Source organism: Cygnus olor, chromosome 2 (genome assembly GCF_009769625.2).
Source record: "Cygnus olor isolate bCygOlo1 chromosome 2, bCygOlo1.pri.v2, whole genome shotgun sequence".
Classification (NCBI taxonomy): Eukaryota; Metazoa; Chordata; class Aves; order Anseriformes; family Anatidae; genus Cygnus; species Cygnus olor.
The window spans coordinates 61,883,177-61,905,127 of record NC_049170.1 but is presented as its reverse complement, the minus strand read 5'-3'; the positions used below and the strand labels follow the sequence as shown (position 1 = coordinate 61,905,127).

At 37.6% G+C, this 21,951-nt stretch overlaps 1 protein-coding gene across 1 annotated transcript in view; it reads right to left on the bottom strand.

Annotated features, from left to right (window-relative positions):
• Positions 1 to 15,970: 15,970 nt before the first annotated feature.
• The window catches only part of ITGA9 (integrin subunit alpha 9), a 216,746-nt gene continuing 210,765 nt past the window's right edge, over positions 15,971 to 21,951 (bottom strand). Inside the window, 1 exon segment of the mRNA XM_040547302.1 lies at positions 15,971 to 20,700. Coding sequence (XP_040403236.1) covers positions 20,602 to 20,700 — 99 coding nt within the window. The 3' untranslated portion in view covers positions 15,971 to 20,601.

The following is a 21,951-nucleotide window of genomic DNA, read 5'->3' as shown; positions in this document are numbered from 1 at the left end:
TATTCACCTCCTTCACCAGCTGTGAGCAAAAATAGTTGCAAGGTAATGCAGATAGTTGATAAATCAACACTATGGAAAGAGCATGGGCCTGTCAGGCAGTGAAAACCCAGCTGCCGAAAAATAAAGCCTTCCACACTGAAGAATGAAAGGAAGAAGCAGGAATGGTAGAGGTCAAACAGCCTTTCAGTAACTTTCTAGCAATTTCATATTTCCACATGATAATAGTGATCTTTTGGAGGGCCATAATTGCCAAGCATTTAAACAGCAATAACTAAAGAAGGTTTTTTGTTTGTTTTTGTTTTAATTGAAATCAAAAAAGAAAATGCAAAAAAATAAGGATAAAAAAGTCTTTTTTTGTTGGGTGGGGGGAGGGAGATAAATTCTCATATTAGCAAACTACACATGTAGGTTCCCATATACTATGTGCTAATACACACATTTTTAATTTTTCCACTTGCTCCAGTGCAGGTCATCTAGTCATCTCATGTGGCAGAGGGGGCTCGCAGTTGTGGTTCAGAAGGACATTGAAACACATGCAGCCTTTACACAATGAGTACTTCCACTGCAGCCACCCGACCTCATCACATTCTCTGTGCTAGAGCTGCCTGCAAATCCTTTACTGGAGGAGTCCCCATATTCTATTTGACTCAACTGACCTGTAAAAATCACATTTTCTCCCATTGTTCCCTTCCTTGCAAGAAATAGAAAGTCATCAGTACTGTATATTATTACCACCTCTTTTATCCCCCCAACTAAATTCTTGCATGCCATTAAGTGTTATATATACACCCTACCCACCCCTAACTTATACAACTCATTTCATGAACCTAGAAAAGGTCAATTTATTTCTTTCTTTATATATATATATATATATATATATATTTATTTATTTATTTATATAATCTTGTGTGTGTGAATTATGGCAGTGGCATTTATTCTGCTTTTCCATGTAACTATGTAATGCTTCAAAATATGCCTTCTTTACACTACTGTGGTATTTTATCACAGCTATTTGGTCAGATAGTTACTGGATATTTTTGTAACCTAATGCCTGAGATTTCTATAATTTCTATACTGTCCAAACAGGATCTTTAAACTTCTGTTAATAATTGGCCATATCTCCCAATATAAAATGCTTACTAGTGTAGTTATGTTGAATCCTGTGCAATTAGGAAATTAAGAGAGTTTAAAGTGGGTCACTAGAGAACTTACCAAGAAGCAGTTGCAAAGCAAGGCACGAAAAATGCACCATATCATTTCTGTATTTGTGCTTTCTCCTCCAAGTGCTAGGCCAGTTCAAAACAAATGAGCATAGGGTTATCAGCAGAATGTATAGTATTAGATAGCTGATGCTGTATTAAAAGTCATTTCAGATGAGGAAAAATATAACAGCTAGGTTTTGCAAATATGGCAGGTTCCCAAGAGAGGGCTGTGGCTGCTGATGCCGCAACAGTTCATCAACTGGATAAGCATATACTTCTGTCTCTGCTAACAAGTCATAGAGCAGAATCACGGCTGACATGTTTAAATACTTTTAATCTCTTTTCTAATAGGATTAAATCCATTATTCATAGAAATTTGCATATTTTGCAATATGATGCAAAGGTGGGATTCTGTGCTATTCAGTTATAACTGATATCATATAGAAGGGACCACAGCCTATCTAGCTCCACCAACATACATTTCTAGCCATGGTTACTTTTCCATGTTTAAAATTTTCTGTGGAGGAAGTTTTGGCCAACTGTTTTTTCACTTATTATGACTACATGTACTTGCATTACAGTAGAATTTGCTTTGGCAAAATTCAGTGAGCAGGCTATGATCACAGTACTGTGAAAAGAGTGAATCGGAAAAAAAAATCTAGCCTTTTTTTCATATTGTGAAATAAATCTATTTTTCTAGCATTGAGACAAAGAAGCTCACATTTCACAGGTGTTTCAAAATTTATAGCAGACCTGAAAAATCCTGTAAAAGACTGACTGCAATTGGGACATTTTGATATCCCTACACCTCCCCTTCAAAACTGAAATTCTAGATGTTGCTCACCGAGTATCCTGATGCTTTTGAACTATTGTCTGCTTCCAGTGTATACCTACTACTGAGTCTCAGAGCTACCTGAAATCTGCATTGAAACTGGAGATTTAACTCAAAAAAAAAAAAAATTAAATCATATGCTGAAAAGAAAAAAAAAAAAAAACACCACCACCAACAACAAACAACAAGGAGATACTGGTAATTCATGCCACAAAGCTAAATCAAATGCAGCCTAAATTGAGCGGCACAGTAGCATTCACTCCTATTAAGAATTTGAAGTGAAGAAAGCCAAAGTTGTCTTCTTCATCTTCTGAAGGTGAATTCTGTCTTGAATTGAAAATAATTACAACAAATTAGCCAAATTTATCCTTCTTTCTTTATTTTTTTTTCCAAGTGCAAAGGAGGAAGTCAAAATTAAAAAAAAAAGGGGGGGGGGGAATAACAGCCAAGATCATTTCATCTGAAAGGAAGGAAAGAAGGAAGGAAGGAAGGAAGGAAGGAGGGAAGGAAGGAAGGAGAGAATGAACAAACGAAAGCAAGAAAGAAAGAAAGAAAAAAAAGAAAAAAAGAAAGAAAGGCAAGAAAAAGACAAACCCTGACTCTGCCGTCAGGTTCCTGGTGGTAAGCTTCACAAGTCTGAAAGTGAAAGAGAGAGCAATGGAAAGAGGAAAGAGAGAGGGAGGAAAGGCTTTTCATGAGAGTTATGAAACACCTGCTGACTTTCCAGACAGCCCAAGCCAGCAGGAAGCCACATTGTCCTTCTGCATGAGCCAGGCACAAACTTCACTCAGTGCCATGGAGGACTCAGTAAAATCCCTGGATCGCAGTGACCCCTAGGGGTAAACTATACTTTTACAGGATTTCCCTGGTTCTCGTTGAAACGCATTTTCCTTCTACACAAAAGGCGTCTAACGAAGATTTAATTGAGAATCATGCAGAAATTCTCCATGAGGAGCTCTCCAGTGTATACAGATATTTTAAATTGTGAATAAGTCTTTCCAAATACGAACTTGACGCAAAAAAAGTTGTTTCTCAGAAAACAGATTAATGTAATAAACCGGCTGACAACATGATCTCAGCAAAGAAAAAAAAATAGAAATTGACCCTGTCTATCTTGAAAGCAGTGGCAAAACTCAAATTCACCTTAGTGCATGAAGTGCAATGTGTCACTGCCTTCTATTTATTGCTACACGAAGTAACTTCTGCCACAGCCCTGGGGGGAAAAAAAAAAAAAAAAAAAAGGCAATCCAACATTCATAGCCTTAGCACCTAAAAGCCTATCACTTGTGAGTGTTGTTCTTTGAGTGTTGTGAAAGCCTGTTTCTCCTCTTTAAAACATTGAGAATCTGATGCCCATTTACTTGGAGAGACCTTTCTCTCACCAACGTAGCGTGTAAGTCTTTAAGGCAGAATAACATGGCAGGTTACATTTTAGCGTGATTTCCTCTGCATGAGGAATTAAAAGCTCAGTCCCTGATATTTGTAAAAATTGCATAATTGATTTGTAGCATGCATTAAAAAACTCCTGGGAACTTGAGTGGATTAAATTAGTGATTTTTCCTATTGTTCAACCAAGCTACACCTCAATTCTTAGAGAAAGGACTAGGAACTATAAATGGGAGGTTATAACTTTGAAATCCCACTCCCAGTCTTACTTCAGCTTCCACTAAGGTCCAAACTGCGACTTTGCGATTATTTGCAGGCTTCTCCCTAGAGCCTGTCTGTCCTATACTGGTATTTCAGCAGTGGACATTCACAGAGAGAGCGATAATACACAGGGAAACAATTTTGTGGTCTTTTCAGTGGCTACAGCAGATTCTGTAACACTAGCACAGGGAGTGTGGCTGTCTGCCTTCAAGTCTTGGCAGAACTGGCTTTGAGGTGTCTCACCGCAGGGTTGTCCACAGTGAATGCCTGTAGACATAACCTGCAAACACTTATGAAGTCTGGACATTAGAGGATTGGATCTGAAGTGTGAGAGGAGGAGGATGTGCGTAGCAGGCCCTTGGAAGAGACAGAAAGTGCAGCTCCTTGTCCATGTTACTGCTGAGGAGAGGTCTTCCGCCTCCTCCACCATGAACAATCCTTGTACATTCAAAGGTATTTAGGCAACTGATCTGTTTATTTCACCAGTGTAATTTTACTGCTATTAAAGATCCAAATAATATGAACCCCTCTGGAAAAAAAAAAAATAATAATAAAATAAAAATCATGAACAACACAGCAGCTAGTTAGGAGAAGAATATGATTGGATTTATTGGACACAAGACTGCAGACAGGGGAAATACTGCTTAGAATAAAAAAACATGGCCCAATGCTTCTTTAAGCAGGGGAGAATCAGAGAAAAACAGCCTTGCAAATCAATCATCCATTACAAACCAGAACATATTGGCATCTCAGTCTGCAGTCACTCAGGATGGGGGCGAAGTCTCCTGATGCCAGCATTGCTCCAGGCTTTCTGAGACATCTGGTCACTTCACTGAAAGGTGAAGACTCTGAACAGAAGTGAATATACATGAAAATTAATTTAAAAGAGGGGGGAAATCCTCTCGCTAGTGCTGTTGGGATGATTTCAGGAAATAGAAGAGTCAGTGCACTGCAGCGTGTTGAGTAACAAGCAAGATGGGGGATTTTAACTGAGCTTGCTGCACACAGCAAAACCAGCATCCAAACCATTTCCACGATATTTCCTTATTCATTGTAAACTGGGTGAAAGAAGCAAATAACACGAACAGAAGTCAACCGAAATAACACGAGAGGTCGCTCTAGAATAGGATTACCCGCACTGACAGCTCCCCCTAATCCTGCATGGTGACAAAATCTGAGCAAACACAGCTACCCTCTAGTGCAAGGAAGTCACACCAGAACTCAAATCTGGTTTTATTTGTTTGTTTGTTTGTTTTGCCCGTGTGGAGCTTTTCCAAACTTACACAATGTTTACACCTATTCATGTGCGAAACTGCTATTACATTTTTTCTCTTCTCCCACTGATACTCAGAAAAATCAGATGGACCCAAAGTCAAGGTAACAGCAACATACCAGAGTAGAAATAAATCCTGTAAAGGAAGAAAAGGGAGATATCTTCATCAGTTATGCTCATTTTCTGTGAGAAATAGTATTGCCCACAATAAATAGTGCAGCTTCACTTTAGTTACTATGTCAATTATAGGGCTCACCATATAACCAAAAATTGAAAATCAGTCAATGGAAAACAAGCAAATCTATGTTTGGCATCTGACAGCAAGGTCCACCGATGTCCCCTAAGTGTCTTCACACAGACTTAGCTTTAAATCTGCCCTTTCAAACAAAATCTCTTTAGCCATGTTTACTTTTCTACTACTTGATTCCCATGCACACAAGCAGTCGAGTTACTGCCTGTTGTCTAGTCCATGGAGCTATGCTGCCTTCGTTCATCATTGGCTCTCGGCTCTTTCCTAAAATTTATGACTCTTCCTGCATCATACAACTCTCTTCATTGAAAGAAAGCTTGTCATTTTGTTAATAAAATTCACATTTTCAAAGAAAGAAACAGAAACCTCTCTTCTAATTGCCTGCACTCATATAAACTAATGATGCTAGGTTGGTAATGAATATGACAAATTCCTGTGGTAATTTGCACTTCATGCTGGCTCTGTGTGGGCTTGCAATAACATTTGCTACACTAAAAACATGAGGTGAAATCTTGGCCTCATTTGAATCAATGATTTTTTTTTTTTCTTTCAGCCTCCGCAGGGCTGTGCCACGATGGTGCCTGCTGAATTCAGTGGCATTATCTGTTTGATTGCTGTGAACATGGCCATATGGACATATCCTTTGCCACATGGCATCACAAACGAATATCTGATTTTTCCCCCAAGAATTACAAGATGTTATAGTAAGTGATGGTACCATAAAATATTTAGGTTAAGTCCCTGCTCCCGCCAAAGTTAATGGCAAAGAATCTCTGATCTCAAGGGAACAGGACTTCACCCTACAACATGCACCTAACTCCAAGGGCAGCTCTGGGAGTATCAGGGTCGCTTAAAAGGGTGCACAGGGGAATTATTTAAGCTCGAGTCCTGGAAGTGGTTTTGGTATGGTAGTACTGAGTTTTCATTCATGCAGCTATGTAAAGATAGTGCATTGTCCGCACTTTCACTGCTCTTTCCCAGCTTTTGACTGCTTTTCAATGCAAGCATTTTATTCCTTTTACTATACATAAGATTGGCTCCCCCCCAACCCACACCCCTCACCATAAAGTAATGGGCATCCATCAGTATAGTGAAAACTAGGAAAGCTGAGTAGCTTATGACAGACATGGGATCAGGCAAGACTCCATCCCACCCCCATTCTGAAAATCATTTAGAGCTTTCAGCAAAATTTCTCAAGAAAGGGGCTGAGCACTCCTTTTATTTTCTGTTTTCCATGATTGTATTCAGGATTTCGTTGTTAAAGCCCCCTTTCCAATCTTTCTGTTGCATTCACCTCCCCAGTCAACTCAAGCAGCTCTCTTAAGGCTAGGTTCTCCTTAAGAATCAGCGTCTCCTGGCTCCCTGACCAAGCCTTGTATACCCAAACCTTTGAGCTTATTTTCCAGGCAAATCTTCAGGAGGGGCATACTGCAAAGTCAGTGAGGCTGATTCAGATATCACCCTGTAACCCTGAGCTTTGCATGCGTGCGCATGGAGCTCGGGAGCACGACCACTGCTCGTTGGGCTACAGAGATGGGGAATTGCCTTAGGAAGCACCCTGGACAAACTACAGAAAGCAGAGCAGTGGGTCCCTCCTAGCTGCATAGACTACTTTCGCAGAAATGGTATGGGGAAGATGCAAAATATTCTGTGGTAGTACATAACCACATAGAAGTCTGGCACGAATAAAAGAAATTTCTGTTTAAAGACTTCAGAAAATTCAGTAAGAGGACAGTTTTTCAACAACCTTGGGTTTCTCTTAACGTGCCTTTTGAAGTCTATACGAAGAATAAATGCTTGAAATGTGTAACCAATCCGAAATCACAGTGGCTGCCAGTGAAGAAGTCCTTTCCAGGCTTTTGCATGTAACTTCCAGTGCTTAGGCCAAGCTAGTTTATATAATGGAGCCTGTTACAAGTTAACATGATGAAGTAGTGTATAAAAGAACTAAAAAGGGCAGAGCTAATCCTGAGGGTAGCTGCAGGCAGCTAATAGCATAAAAGGAGTTTAGTCAGAATAATGATTGCAGCATAGCCAAAAAAAAAAAAAAAGTGTAATACGTTGTCATTCCAGTGTCACTTCCACACCAAAAAAAATTAATCAGAGGAGTAACTTTCATGATGTGATGCTAAATCTAATAGGGAAACCGGACCACTACTTACACGTTAAGGTATCTTTCAAGTCACTTCTTCTTATAACCATTATTCAGATGTTACCTGCCTCCTAAAGACTGTAAAAATTGTAACAACTTCTTTTTCTATTAAGAGGTTAATACAGCTTTTTAACAATACAGCAGTCAAAGCAGCAAAATTATGGCGCTTTTTTTTTTTTTTCCTACTTATTGTTCAAGATCTGCTCACTAGCAGTGAGTAGCTCTCTGCACACAGAAACTTGGCTTTTTTGGAGTTTATATGGTGTCAGTCTTACCTCCAATGTTTCATTTGGCATGTAGTGCTTGACAGCACTAGCACTGGACTGTGAAGTAGACAAATAAAGTTTTGTGGGGAGAAAATGTTCACTCAGAGATTCCGCTGCTGAATAGTGTAAAAACCTAGGAAAGGAATATTTAAGACAAGCCACTCGGCAATTTTCATTCCTTTCTACTTCCGGTATCCTTTCCAACTTCTTTCTTTCCTCAGCCACTTTAACTCCCAATAAAAAATAAATCAATACATTAACTTAAAAAAAAAAAAAATCTTCAGTCCCTAACGTACTTTATCCAAAAATGTCACCAGGGTCTCTTTCAGCACAGTTGGCTAAAGCTTCGAGGCTAATGTTCATGTCCATTAGTGAACATTAGAGTTGGTCTGATCTCTAATTTTACAGTCATCTTGCCTTCAATAGCCTGTAGGTTTTCTTTGGCAGGCTGCTTGTAATGATAATGAATTGATCACTGCTGGATTGCTTGAAAGCTACACGAGCTTTATAGACAGTGGGCTTAATCCTGCTCAGAGTTACAATCACTTGTCTGCTCCAATTACCTCTGTTGCGGCTGTGCTGGAAGTGCCTGTCATAAAGAAAGGAAAGCATCTAAACTAATCAATGTGCTGGCTGTTGTTTGGTTGCTTGTTTATTTGTTTTTTAACAACCAAAGGTTTTAGTATCTCTGTGTGTATGTATGTGTCTAGGATTCAAGGTCTATCCAGGTTTCAAGCAGTCTGAGGTTTTTTGAGTCTGTAATTCAGTGTTTGAAGGCACAGACTGATCTGAGGATGTGCCAAATAGAGGAGAAAGAATCCCTGCCCCACCAATTCTGCAGTTCTGTAGTCCCAGGCATCAGGCCGCTAAAATAAATGGAGACAGGAAAACAGGAGGGGATGAAACAGTAAGACACGGGGCACTGCAGTAAGTGACACAGCAGGATACAACTGTGGTATTATTGTAGGCATCATAAGAGACAAGTCATTTAAGGAGATTATCCTAATTATGCAAGGTGGCTTTGAATACACTAGTGATTCAAATTCAGGACAAATGAGGAGAGCATTATATTAGAGATGGATATGACCCATATTTTCTTAAACCAGCTTATAGTTTTAAGACTATTATAACGTACCAGGGCATAGACTCACTGTTTCACAGAGTTAGGTGACTGATTTTTTAGCAATTTAGGTCAGTCTCATAAATATGAATTACAATGAAAACTTGTCTGATATCAAAATCTATTCTACTTTAAAAGTGCAGCTGTCATTCAAAGTGTGTTCAGAAGTGAACGACAAAGAAACTGCTGTATCACACTGGAATAATTTGCGCTTAAATCATAGGACCAGTGTCACTTTTGTTAAAACCAAATTTTGTGTTTCATTCTGCTTTCACGCTCTTTGGCTAACCTTTTTCATGACAGGCAATTTTTTACATCGAGATAAATCTGTAAGATAAAGATCAAAATCCTGTAGGATCTTCTAATACTACAGAAGCTTTGGAGTGTTTATTTTATTTCACATAATAGGGTCTAGATATTGGAACATCTGGGCCATAGCGTAACACTAATATACAGACAACAGCTCAGGAGACAGGTAGCTGAGTCTGCTGTTATTCAGCTCTAAAAGTACGGATTTAAATTTACCCAGTATCAGTATTTAACTTAATGTCACATGTATTAGTGGCTTACATGAAATGAGTTAATGATTTCTGCTGGTTCCTGGGAAAAATTGCCAACACTAGATTTATTATCACTGTAGTCATGACTTCTCCTCTTAGACACATCTGCTGCAATGGTCTCAAGGACTGTGACTGATTCTGCTAAACAGTACGTGCATACCGACATTGATGTTGACAGTCCTGCTGAAGTTTTACTCACGTGTAAATATTAGGATCTGGCTTTACATTCCCACAGCATCTCTGGTTATTTCAGCATTCAAATGCTTGCTATGGCAACACCCATCAAGACACTGCAGTGCTTTTAGGGTTGCCTGCTCCCCAGTGAGAGGACAGTCCTTCAGAGCTTTCATTCCTCCACCTCTCAAAGCACTACATCTCCACCGAAAAAAGATAGAGGGGGAAAACAAAGCATAAACATTTATTAGAACTTCACATCTTGTGATTTCTGCAAGACATGGAAGAAGCAGCCATCACCTGTTATTTTGAGATTCAAATTAAGATTTCAAATTACAGTTCTTTGATGTTCTTTAGGTGGACAGCCTTAACTTTTATTCATATTCCTGACTAGCCTTTAGAAGCACTTTAGCTTTTAGGATGAGCTAAGCCAAGCAGAATTTGTTTTGTTGTTGTTATTAATATTGTTGATTGTCATCTGAAGGACGATTTTCCTCTGGGAACAACCTGAAATGTTTTGTAGCAGGAGCATATGTTCGGAGTGGCAGGGGGAAGGCATTTGCTTTCTGCTATGTGATGGGAGGATGCTAGACAATAAAACAAATTATAAAGATTTATGACAGAAGGAGCAAAAACTTTCAATGATGGAAATAAACAATGTTTAGTGATCATTTGGGTGAATTCTGAGAAGATACAAAATGATATTGGGAAACTGGATATTGGGAGTATTTGATATGTGATACTTGGGATATTTTATATTGGGAGCCTCTCATATGTTTAGTATGAAATATTGATTTTCTTGGGAGGTATTTTGGGGTGACAGAAGAACTGTTACAATAATTCACTCTCCAACTGCAACAGGAAAGACACAAATGTCAAGTTAAAAAAAAGATGAAGCACAAAAAAATGGTCTTCTCAGTCTTCCTTATTCTCTATTATCTTCTATTATTGTGACTAAAATGACATTTAACTTATATAGAATGTTATGGGGATTTTTTTTTAACTTATAAGGAAATAGGTATTATTATTATTATTATTATTATTATTATTACCACCAAAACAAAGCAAAACCTCTCCCTCAGGAAGCCAAGGCTGTTCTCTGGTGCCATAGCTCATCTGGACAGTTTTCTGTGCCTGCTCTGCTGATGGAGGCTCCTTGAAAGCCATGAGGATGTAGAAATGCCTACTCTGCACCAACCTAAGGTCCGTTTTGCCCAACATCCAGTCTCCAACTGTCTGGGGGGCATACAACAAGAACAAATATCAGACCATGTGGGAAGTGACATTTCCCCAGAATATTTTTCCTGTTTCAAGTGTAGAAATCACTGGGATTTCCTGAGTGAGAGATGATGTATTTTATTTCTAATAAGTATTAGTGGATTTTTTTTTATGTGGCAGTCAGTTTCCCATTGAAAGCAAAATCAGTGAGGCAAAGTCTGAGTATTTGCCTATGCATTGGCTACACCCCAGAGTTGTCCCAATTTACATAAACACACCCTAACCAGTGAGGGCAGACAAATTCTGCCAACATAAAGGTGGATGCATTTCTAATTCATGAGAAAGGTAGCATACTGTATCATTATAAAAAACCCCTAATCCATCTGGAATTCACTATGCCAGGCATTACAAAACTATCTATAAAAATTTACAGCTATAAATACAATAAATATACAAATTGAAAGCTGAATTAAATCAGAATCTTAATTAATTGAAACTTCATTGAACCGAGTATGTGAACCATTTCCGTAAGCTTTAGCTTAAACCCAATGCTAGTCTACCAGAGAATAACAACATAAAGAGTTAACTGCTATAAGAAGTTAATATGGAAAAAGATAACTCCAGATTCTTGTGTGGCACTTAGCCTGCATCACTTTTTCTGTATGTGGAAAAATATATGTAAGTTTTAAGACCCATTTATACTTTGGCCATTTTATTTTTCAGTTTATTGAGGAAAAGATTATTCCAAACAGAAATGTTTGATAACTAACACTGTCCCTTTCATAGTATATGTCAGCTTTTGTTACCTGTCATCAAAATAAGCCATTCTTACTAAACAAAAACAGAGCCATCTTAAATGAGTACCTACTGAAGGTGATTTTGGTTTATCAGATACCAAATAGCTGTGTGGTTATGAACTTACAGATACTCAACATCTGGGGAAATATTTATCTTGTTAAATAAAACATGTACCTGGCCCCTTAATTGTCAGCTATAATTGACAACAACAACACTTCACAGCGCACTTTTCTACCTATGCCACCTTGCTGTAATTAACTAGACAATAATTAATGATGCCTTGAATACATGACAACTTCAGAAAAACTCCAAGCATAAGTAAGACCAATGGGTCCCTTGGTCACCTTTAAAATGGTCAGCAGTAGTTGGCAGCCCTTTGATGAAAATACTAACTTGTTGAAATCAAAATGCTTTGTGCTTTTATCTATACCTATATCTATACACACACCGGTTTCAATTAACTTCTGCCAAAATACAGCCAAAGCCTCATATGAAGAACCTCCCCAGTTCCTCTCCAGTTTACCTAGCAGGAAGCATTATGCTACAAGGAACTGCAGTTCCAGGTGCAGCCATGGAATGGATCACTTCTTTTGATAACAACCTTCTCCACAGGGCACATATGATGCTTAGGTTCCAGACTCTTCAGACCTGTAGATGAAAAACCCTTGAGAAAGGTCTCTTGTGTTTGATTTTTCGGTGTCTCTCATTGCTCAAGACATCTCCGAGAGAGCTGGCAACTCCCAAGCCAGGCTTATGTACCTGTGATGTACAAAACAATGGACAAGGCATTCAATACTCATGTAGAAAACAGTGTCTTCTTATGGCCACCCATATTCAAAAAAGATCAACTCAGAACAGGAAGGAAGGAAGGGAAATATTTAAGTTAAAAAGACTCTGTTGGCATGAGAACAAATAGGGATGAAAATTACCATTAACAGCAGCATCAAAATGAGGTGCTAGAATAGTCTTTTAGCAAGAAAAATAAGGAAAAGAAATTTAAGTGGTTTGACTAGATCTTGTTCAGTTAGTTCAAGAAAGGAAATATATGGAGTAGACGCCAAAGAAAATAGGAGACTGGACTTGAGGACCTTCCAATCCCATGCTCCTAAATTGCATTTCAGAATTTCCAAACAAAATGTTTACATTAATCTGAAGGGCTGAGGCTTTGGCAGGCTTGGCCTTTTTGTATGATTTGTCTGCTTTCAAAAAAAGGCTTCAGTCGCATGCGCATGTCTCTATGTATCTATTTCAGATTTCACGTTCGTTGGGGATTTGATAGTGTACATTTCAACTTAGATGAAAAGCAAGCCAAGGAAAGGACCACAGTACCCAAGAGAACTTCCTGCAGTTCTTAAAACTATGGATGTAGTTGGGAAAACTGCCAAGTTTTCAGAAGGACAAACCTTTCTTCAGACCTGAAACAAAAATAGCACATTTCAAACTAAGTACAAGTTAGAGAAAAAAAAAAAATCACTTAAATTTAAGGAAGCTCTCCTATTTAGACAAAATGAGAGAAAAGGTTAATCAACACTTATGAAGCAGAGGAAGAAATTAAGAAGAGATCACGTGAAAAAGTCGGTAGTTTCTGTAAGATGACTAATGAGTGTGGGACAAGCACAGCTGAGCAGGCAGCGGAGTGTGAGACAAGGTTATTGTACAGGGACGCATGCCACCTGGCCAGGGTAAAACATGGGCCTCTCCGTTGATGAAGTCACATCATGGACACAGTCTTGAGCTAAGAAACAGGGTACCAACACCCTATCTTTATGTTGGCATTTGGCAATCTTACAAACAACTTGTATTTTCTTATGCTGTTGGATGCAATCTCTCATCCTCCACTCAGAAAACAAAACAGGAAAAGTATTTTACCCCTATTTCTGTCACCTTCCATCAAAGACTATATGTAAGCATCATGAATTTAACATTGAACAGGTATTCTGATCTCTTACTGGGTAAACATTTTATTGCCAGCTTCCTATTCTGTGCCATTCTCTTAAAATCAACAGAGCAAAATCTGTCTAAATAAATAGTAGGAATTTTAGCCACCAGCCTGAGTTCTGAAGTTCAATAAAGGTAAGGGGGCAGATTGTATCCACTTCTCAACGGCCCCATTTCCATTGAGAATCTGGTGTAGGACAGATTATATCCTATCTGTGAAGTGCTCTCTCTGCTGGATGAAGTGATCACTTTCTTTACTGTTCCTTTTCTCTTTCTGAATATAGCATGGAGCAGCATCATTAGGATTGAATTACACAGCTCTCAGATAGCAAACCCAGAGGAATACTATTTAAATGACAGAAATTACTGTACATTACCACTTATGCAGATTAGTGCAAAGCTTGTCTCATGATGTGTGTCCTTCAGCTTCAAGGGAGTCTGTCTAAGTCCCTCTTCACTTGTGTTAGTATAAACCTAGAAAAATTTCATGAAAGTCAATACATCATATCTCAAAACATGTCTGCAATGGGGAACTTTCTGCTCATGGTTACTACTTCATTAATTTCTGATTCTTTACAGGTGTTGAACTGCTGGTTAACTTACCAAAACATTGCACATCTAGAAGCTGAGGCATTAAAATGACACTAACTACATCAAAAGCAAAGAAGAAATGTACTGGAAATTCAGAATTGATCTTTCTAAACAGTCACAGGAAATTATAACGTGGCTAAGACACGAAAAACTAATTTCCATTGCCCCTTTGTTAAGATGACTCATTTCCCCACTATTCCACTTTACCTCTGTCAAAAATGCTTTTAAATAAAAATCTCCATTTGCAGCCATTTACACAGAACCTTAGATGTGGTTTCTCTGGTCTCTCTTCAGATTGTATTGTGCATCTTAATCTTTAAAAAAAAATAATAAAAAAAAATATTTAAAAAGTTCTTTTGTCATATCTTAATTCTGCTGGCAAACCAACCAACGCCAGAGGACCATAAGATCTTTGCACCTGTCATGACTCCCACAACACTTTCCTTAACCATTCTGGCAGTCAAAATTTTAATCAAAACCAAAACACATTACCTAGGACTACTCGATCTGCAAATAAATCTGCAAAAGGCTTCAGGCTTGAGACATCTCAGTTTTCTAAAGCAAAGCTGCTTTGTCATAAGGCTCCTAAGAGGTTCTTAAAAACCACTTATGTCGAAGGGAGCACACAAAATCATGCAATATACAGACTGCTGTTCTCTGCTCATTAAAAAGAAAAAAGGCAAGCAAGCCCCACAGGGGGCAGTATTAGCTCATCAATCCTCCTTCCCCAGGAGGGGAAAGGCACCGCCTGCTTCCACAAACATACATGCTCGCACCGTAACAACGTATTAGTACCTCTCAAATCTTCTGTTTATTATTTTAGCTGCTGCTGCACTGAAGCTTCCACTAATCTTCAAAAGCAAACCGTGCCTTGCATTCCTTTCTGCAGCAGCATCCTCCTACTCCATTTACCCAGCGATGCTTGCTTTGTCCGGAAGAAAGCTTTCCAGACTGAGAATATTTGTTTTACTTTGAAGGCTGCTACCTGCATGCCAGGACCCACATCTACTTGGAGCACTCCTAATGCCATTGTGGTACATGAAGCCATGGTCTTCCACCAGTAGAAACATGCTCTGAGTCACAGGGTAGGTCCTAACCCTGCCCAGTCTGTTCTTAGATATTTAGCTGACCACATGAAGCAGAGGAAACAGAAGGTTTCTGTATGTCTGGAGAACATGTAGGCACTTACACAGAGGATCTCCAAAAAAAGCAGAGAATGGACTAGAAAAGAAGGAAAGGGATAGCCTGAAATTTCACATTCAGTTTTTCCATTTTATTTTCAAATGAAGGTTCAGGTCAGTTTATGTTTTACCACTAAAGTCCCATCCATCCTCAAAACGAGGACACAACGCTGATGGAACCTCTTAATAGGTATTAGAAATACAAAAAGAGACATTATAGCTGTAGAAATAAATCAGCTTTTTTTTTTTTATGGCTTCTCATCATCTTCTTACCCTTGATAGAGTAAGCATGGGGATGGATGGAGTTGAAGAAAATATATGAAATATATTATTTAGCTACTTATGAAATCAAATCCTTGCAGAAAAAAATTATGTGAAAATGAGTAACTTCACTTTCATCTTAATTCATACAGATTTAAACAGAACTCAAAGTTGCACAGGTTAACACTCTTAACATAGGGCAATGTCACCACCACGGGTTTTATTTCATGTTGAAGGAGGAATACTGTTGGAATATAAACGATTCTTACTGCTGTTATTTTATTTCCATGGGCTAACAATATTGTCGTCAAGCTAGTTATATTCTTAGTCCCCAAACACCTAGGTTTTATACAAGTTTTTGAATGACAGTAAAAGGTATCTATTATCCACAAGCAGATAAACACATGCACATACCATTTAATTCAAACATACATGTGAAAATGTCTCATCTAATTAATAGAAAAATACTTGAGCTGGACAAGGACAAGAAGTGACAAAATGATATTATTAGCATAATTTTGCAGCCACTTTTTATTCAAAAAAAAAGTTGTATTTTTGTAAACCTGACATTTCCAAAACAGTGCAAGTGAATTAGAATACAGGTGAACATGAGCTTCTAAATACAGGTGACATCAATAAGAGTGAACACATTCTTCCAACCACAAGCTCACAAAAAGACATACAATTTTACAATACATAAGGAGTGACATTCTAAGAAAAAGGTGATGATGCGGGTACCCTACTGCATATGCAAACCATGCTCCAAAAGCCATTATAGTCTTCATGCCAGTTTAATGAATGTACAGTAAAGGAACCAAATCCTACTTTCATTTTTATCTAAGAACCCTTAGCATCTGTTTGGACTTGGAAAAACATAGAAATTAGTTCTATGACTTCCTTAATCCTTAAAGCAATATTATATATTCCCACATCACATGGATACTATGCTTGAAACTTGTGCAAGACTCCAAAATGTGCCCATAAACAGAAGACATTCAAGAAAGTCAATACTAAATATTGCCAAACACAATCTTTGTGCAACTGTTGCTTTCAGCAAGCCAAATTACTCGCATATGACTGACTTGTAGATAGGGCCCTTCCTTCTCATGTATCAAGGTAGAGAGGGCTGTCCTCACTTGGTACGCTAGGCATTGAGAAAAACCTTTCCCACTTTGAGATGAAAGGATTGTTCAAGTGGTTCAAGGGCTTGAGGTTCACATCAAGCACAGTTTCTCTCTCAGATAACCCAAGTGATTTCCTCATTGTAGGTTTATTCAGTAAAACATACCTAGTATTTTTATTAACAATAATGGCCAAATACCAGGGCACCCCCAAAACAGTCTCAGAACACAGTAGCCCTGCTGCTGCTTGCGGTGAACTGACAGAAATTCACTACCAAGAGCAGAATTTTGGTTTGCAAATGAAATGCACGCAAAGCATGCTGTGAAAAGTGGCAAACACTCTCAGCTCTTGGGAAGTAAAATTCGCCCTTGTGCTAAACTTGGAAAGAACTGTGATCCCCTTCTTGAATTCCATCTTGAAGATAGAAAGTAAATGGGGTTGCAACAGTATGGGTTCTGCATTAAGTGAATTCTCCCTTAACATATTTTTCCCTTTCATATTTTCTGAGATTGTTTTCTTCCTGCCCTAAAAGCAACTATAAGGGTACTATTGGAAAGAAGACATCTACACATTACAGAAATAACTTAAGGGTTAAAATAAAAGATCTCTCAGGTGCTAGATGACACATTTGAAAATGTTAATGCCCCACTTCTAAGCTTCCACCTGCATAGCTTACAGCCAGTGCAAAGTGAGCCTTTTACAGGGGAAAGAAAAAATAATAAAGCAATGCCAATTCAACAAACCTTTCGATGAAGTTGTCCAAGACAAACAATGACTTAGTCCTGAAATAGATTAACTGGGAGAACCCATACAATGACTTCCACCAGCCCTACTGCGTGAGCGGTACAGCACAAAGGAACTAACAAGCAGCTGACAGATGGTAACTTCCAGAACCCTAGAAGCAATTTCCAGAGTAACCATGCCTCTGCATTTTGATACAATTACATTTATTATATTTTTTTAATTAAAATAAAAAACAGCTGAACTGTAGCACAGTGATTTGCTATACATTCTTGAAGTACACTACATTTTCATAAGATTTCTGAAACTGATTGCAGACAATTGATATTAGTGAGTACTTTGGCTCCCCTTTCTTTTCTTTCCTTTTTTTTTTTTTTTCCTCTGCTTCTATAAAGAGTGGAAAGATGCAACTATAGGATTTTAATATTAAGTATTGGCACATTTCATTGTCAAATCTGACTCTCATAACTGGAACTAAGCAAGAGCAACACTGTAATTTGAAAAAAAAAAGACAAGTATACATAGAAAAACAAAAGCATGTGTGACAATGGAACTACTTAGTACATAACAGTGATGATACTAAGAATTTATGGATTATTTTCACTAATCTATCCAGTGCCTTGATTTTCTTTAAGTGAGGACTTGTGCAGGATGAATAATAGATATTTCACCTTTTTTAACTCTCTTCTTCAAACACTTTTAAAAGATGTTTCAAAGAAAGATCTATTCTTGATTCTTAAAATATTGAAATGAAATATTTTTGGCATTTCTGAAAGTCATTTTGTGTTTAAAAAGTGGAAATGCCATGGAGGCATTTCAATTTTTCCAAGGAAATTTCTTTTTTTTTTGATGGAAACTTTTCAAAATCAGTTTAAATTCACAACTTGTTTCTCTTGTCCCCTGAATTATTTTTTTCAGGGAATTCATTTTTAAATCATCTTTTTTTTTTTTTTTTTTAAACTCAGTTTTAAAGAAGTCAGATATTGAAAAATATTACAGCTAAATAAATGGACACATTACTTGCTTTTCAGAATATATTTAAAGCAATTTCATACTCAATTCATACTTATGAATCAATTTCATGTCTAACTTTTATCTGACATTCTTAGGTATTTTACAACAACAGAAAAAATAGATACATGAGGTTTAAATACTCCTAGCAGAAAAAAACTAAGTGATGTCAGAAGAATCATACTGTGAAAAATTCTATAGTCTCTAATATAATAGTGCAGTCAAAGGCTATGAGCCTTCTGGTTTTGCACTCTGATGCAAAATGTGCAGTCCAATACATGTGGTTATAGCAGGATTTGTTCTCAGCAGTTTTTTTTTCAGATTCTAGCTTAAATGATCATTTACTATACCAGATCTGTCAAATCAACAATAATTTATTTTAAGAAAGATAATCAAATAGACTAATAGCTTTTTTTTTTTTTCGTCATACAAATTGATATTCTTCATTCAATTAAGAACCATCTTCTGCCTAATGGGTGCAGATAGTTAAGTTAATAACTATTGATCAATACTGTAGTAATAGGAGGCAATTAATGCCAGTGTGTGTGGGGGGGAGGGGGGGGGGGAACAAACAGGAAGCAGGTTATTTTTTTTTTTAAAGCCATAAATGAATTTGCAAGGAAGAGCAAGAATTAGGCATGTTTTCAGACAGATTTCTTGCATGTGCCCTATATTCAGGTTTCCAAACGTCCAGCAGTTCTTTTACTTTACCCTTATGTGAGGAAACATCTCCTGCCACCATTCATTCCCGTTAATCCTTCATCTTCTATTGTAGAACTTGATCTTTCTTTCCCTTAGATGAATTTTATACTAACACAATTACTCCTTATTTACACAAGGTGCAAAGTACAAATAGAATCTAAAACCAAGCTTTCACAGAATTCCACTGTTTCTAGTCAAAAATCCAAGAGCTTTTTGAAGACATATGGCAAAAAAGTGTCTTTCAAGTAAAAAAAAAAAAAAAAAAAGGTTTTCTAAGGAGTTACCAATGAACAAAGTGGCAATCTGAGATTCAATAACATCTACACCTTGCCTAACTTCCTTCTTAACGTTTGATGAATGGATGACATTCTGTACTAGGAACACCCACATAGGGAATCTCAAGATCCAAAGAACATTTCAATGCTTGCATCTACTTATCTCTCCTAAAATTATCATATAAACAAACTCATGACTGGTGTATAAAACTCACAAGGCAGGTATAATAGTCATAGCTTGCATTAATTCATCACTTGCTTTCTTGCTTTGACAGCAACAGGTCACAATCATTGACAGTAGCTTAAAAAAAATCCTTCTTAACATTAATAAGGGTCCATCTTTTTTTTTCTTTTTTTTCCTTTTTTTTAATTCCAAGGACTTTATCAATGCCACAGTACTTGGCCCAATTACATCCTTTTGGTATCTCAACTGTCCAGTCCTAGACCACAATACTAGAGACTGCAAGAGAAAACTTCCAAAAGGAAAACATTATTTTATGCTTTCTTTAGTGATACAAGGTGAGCTACAAGTCTTAGTACATGTCACCAAGGAAACATTTTCATCCTCTCCCATTTAGGTCAGTGAAGCATAGACTCAAATACAGAACACCGTATATGTATAACGCTTCAGGTTGTTTAGTTTATAAATCAAACACCTAATTCAACTCAAAACAGAGACAGAGAAAAGACTTTGGCTTATTGCCATTAAATGGTCTATATACAATATTACCAAGCCTTGTGAATTAAGCATATGACATTTCCAGCTACTTTCATCTGAAAATCTTTCTTGTCTCTTGCATTGAAGTTTAAAAGTACAATAGGATTTATATATACATATATGTATTTCCAAGGATTTAGCCAGATATCAGTGCTTGAGTGAACTATATAGCTATTCAATAGAAACTATAAAACATTGATACAAATATAAAGACATAATCAATATAAAAAGCTTATATTTATAAAAAATATTTTTAGGTAACAGTCTTCCCCTGAGGGTATACCACAGAGTTGGATTCATAAATATTGCTCTGCACTGCAGCTTGGTTACCAAAGTTCAAAGTTCAGCTCTTATATGAAGTGTAAATTGCTCCAGTCACCCGACATTGCCGCAGTGGTTGCCTCAGGATATGTTCCCTAGCTTGTTAGAGTGATAAGGACACAGCATCAATGGGGCCTCCGAAAAATCTGGAGAAGATTCCTTCTTCCACATATGGAAGATACGAGAGCAGGACCTATAGGCTAGCAAGGGCATGTCACATGACCGGGCTTTTCATTTTTGTGGGCAGTTCACTGATTTTTCTGGACCCAGTCCCAACTATCTTCATTTTCCTTTCTGTTCTTTTCGGCCTCAATAATTTCTTTGTACCTCCGGCGGAAGAAGCCCATCTGTAAATCAAAACGAGATTACAGTGGTAAGTAACAGTATCATTAAATTGGAACTTACACTGTCAGAAAATGTCAAAAAAAAAAAAAAAAAGAAAATAGCACAGGTATCAATATATAATTTTTAAGCATAGAATCATAGCTCCTTCTTTACATCAGTATGAGAGCAGACTGAGTCCCAAATCTTCACAAGTACTCTGCTCCCTATAGCTGAACTACTCTGACTCCTCTTATATAAAGTGAAATTAAAACAAAAAAGAAAAAAAAAGCACATAACATATCTCTAACAAGCACAGACCAGACAAAGCAGATACAGGTTTATTGGTTTCAAATGAAGACTAATGCAAATTTTGGATATGAACCTAAAAACCAGGCTAGCCCTTGGGTTCCACGTAAAGGCTGCCAGAGTTTTATGAACTGTGTCCACAAATGCATGAAACAAAAGAGATCAGAAAAATTCAATATGGCCATCTCCCAAACTCCAACTATCTGCTTTTTTCATAAACTCCTCTTCAAGAAAAGCCAGTATGGTCTATTGCTGGTGCTCCAACACAGCTCTGAAGAGGTCCACTGCCATTTTGGCTCCCCTGTTTCTAGAAGTAAAAGCCCATTTCTGTGTAACTACAGGCATTCTCCTCTTCCTGGCAGCAATGTCAACTCAGATCTCAAATTTTCTATTTAATAATCATTTACGTTAGGATCCTTTGGTGGAAACAGCTTCAGATTCTTCTTTTTGCTAAATGCAATCCTTGTGCCATTGCTACCAGTTGTGTAAGGTCAGAAGGCAAAATACAAGCCTGATCCTACAAAATGCAGGGCATCAACAATAGCTCCTCCCCAAGCTTTCAAGCTGATAATCACTTCTGCATATCTTCTTGTTTCCTAAACCCCTGTACTGAGTTTAAAAAAAAAAAAAAAAAAAGCAAGCAGTTTTCATTTCAGTTTGGATAAAGACCTCTCGTATCTCTGTGGTCATGGATTTTTTGTTTGCCTTTTTTTTTAATAAGTCTTTCAAATAAACAAAAGTTGTTTTAATAATAGACTTTGGTAGGCATTCAAAAACAACTCCTCTAGTTTAGTAGTGCACCATCAAGACCACTGAATCAATATTTTGTTCATCTTAATTAAACATTTATGTAACTCCTACCACTCCAAACCTGTTTTCTTACTCCTGCTGGGTAAAACACGATGCTTTAGTCTTCCTCTATCATCTAGTTATTGCCATCCTTTATTCCCAAATTGGCTGTAGGTAGG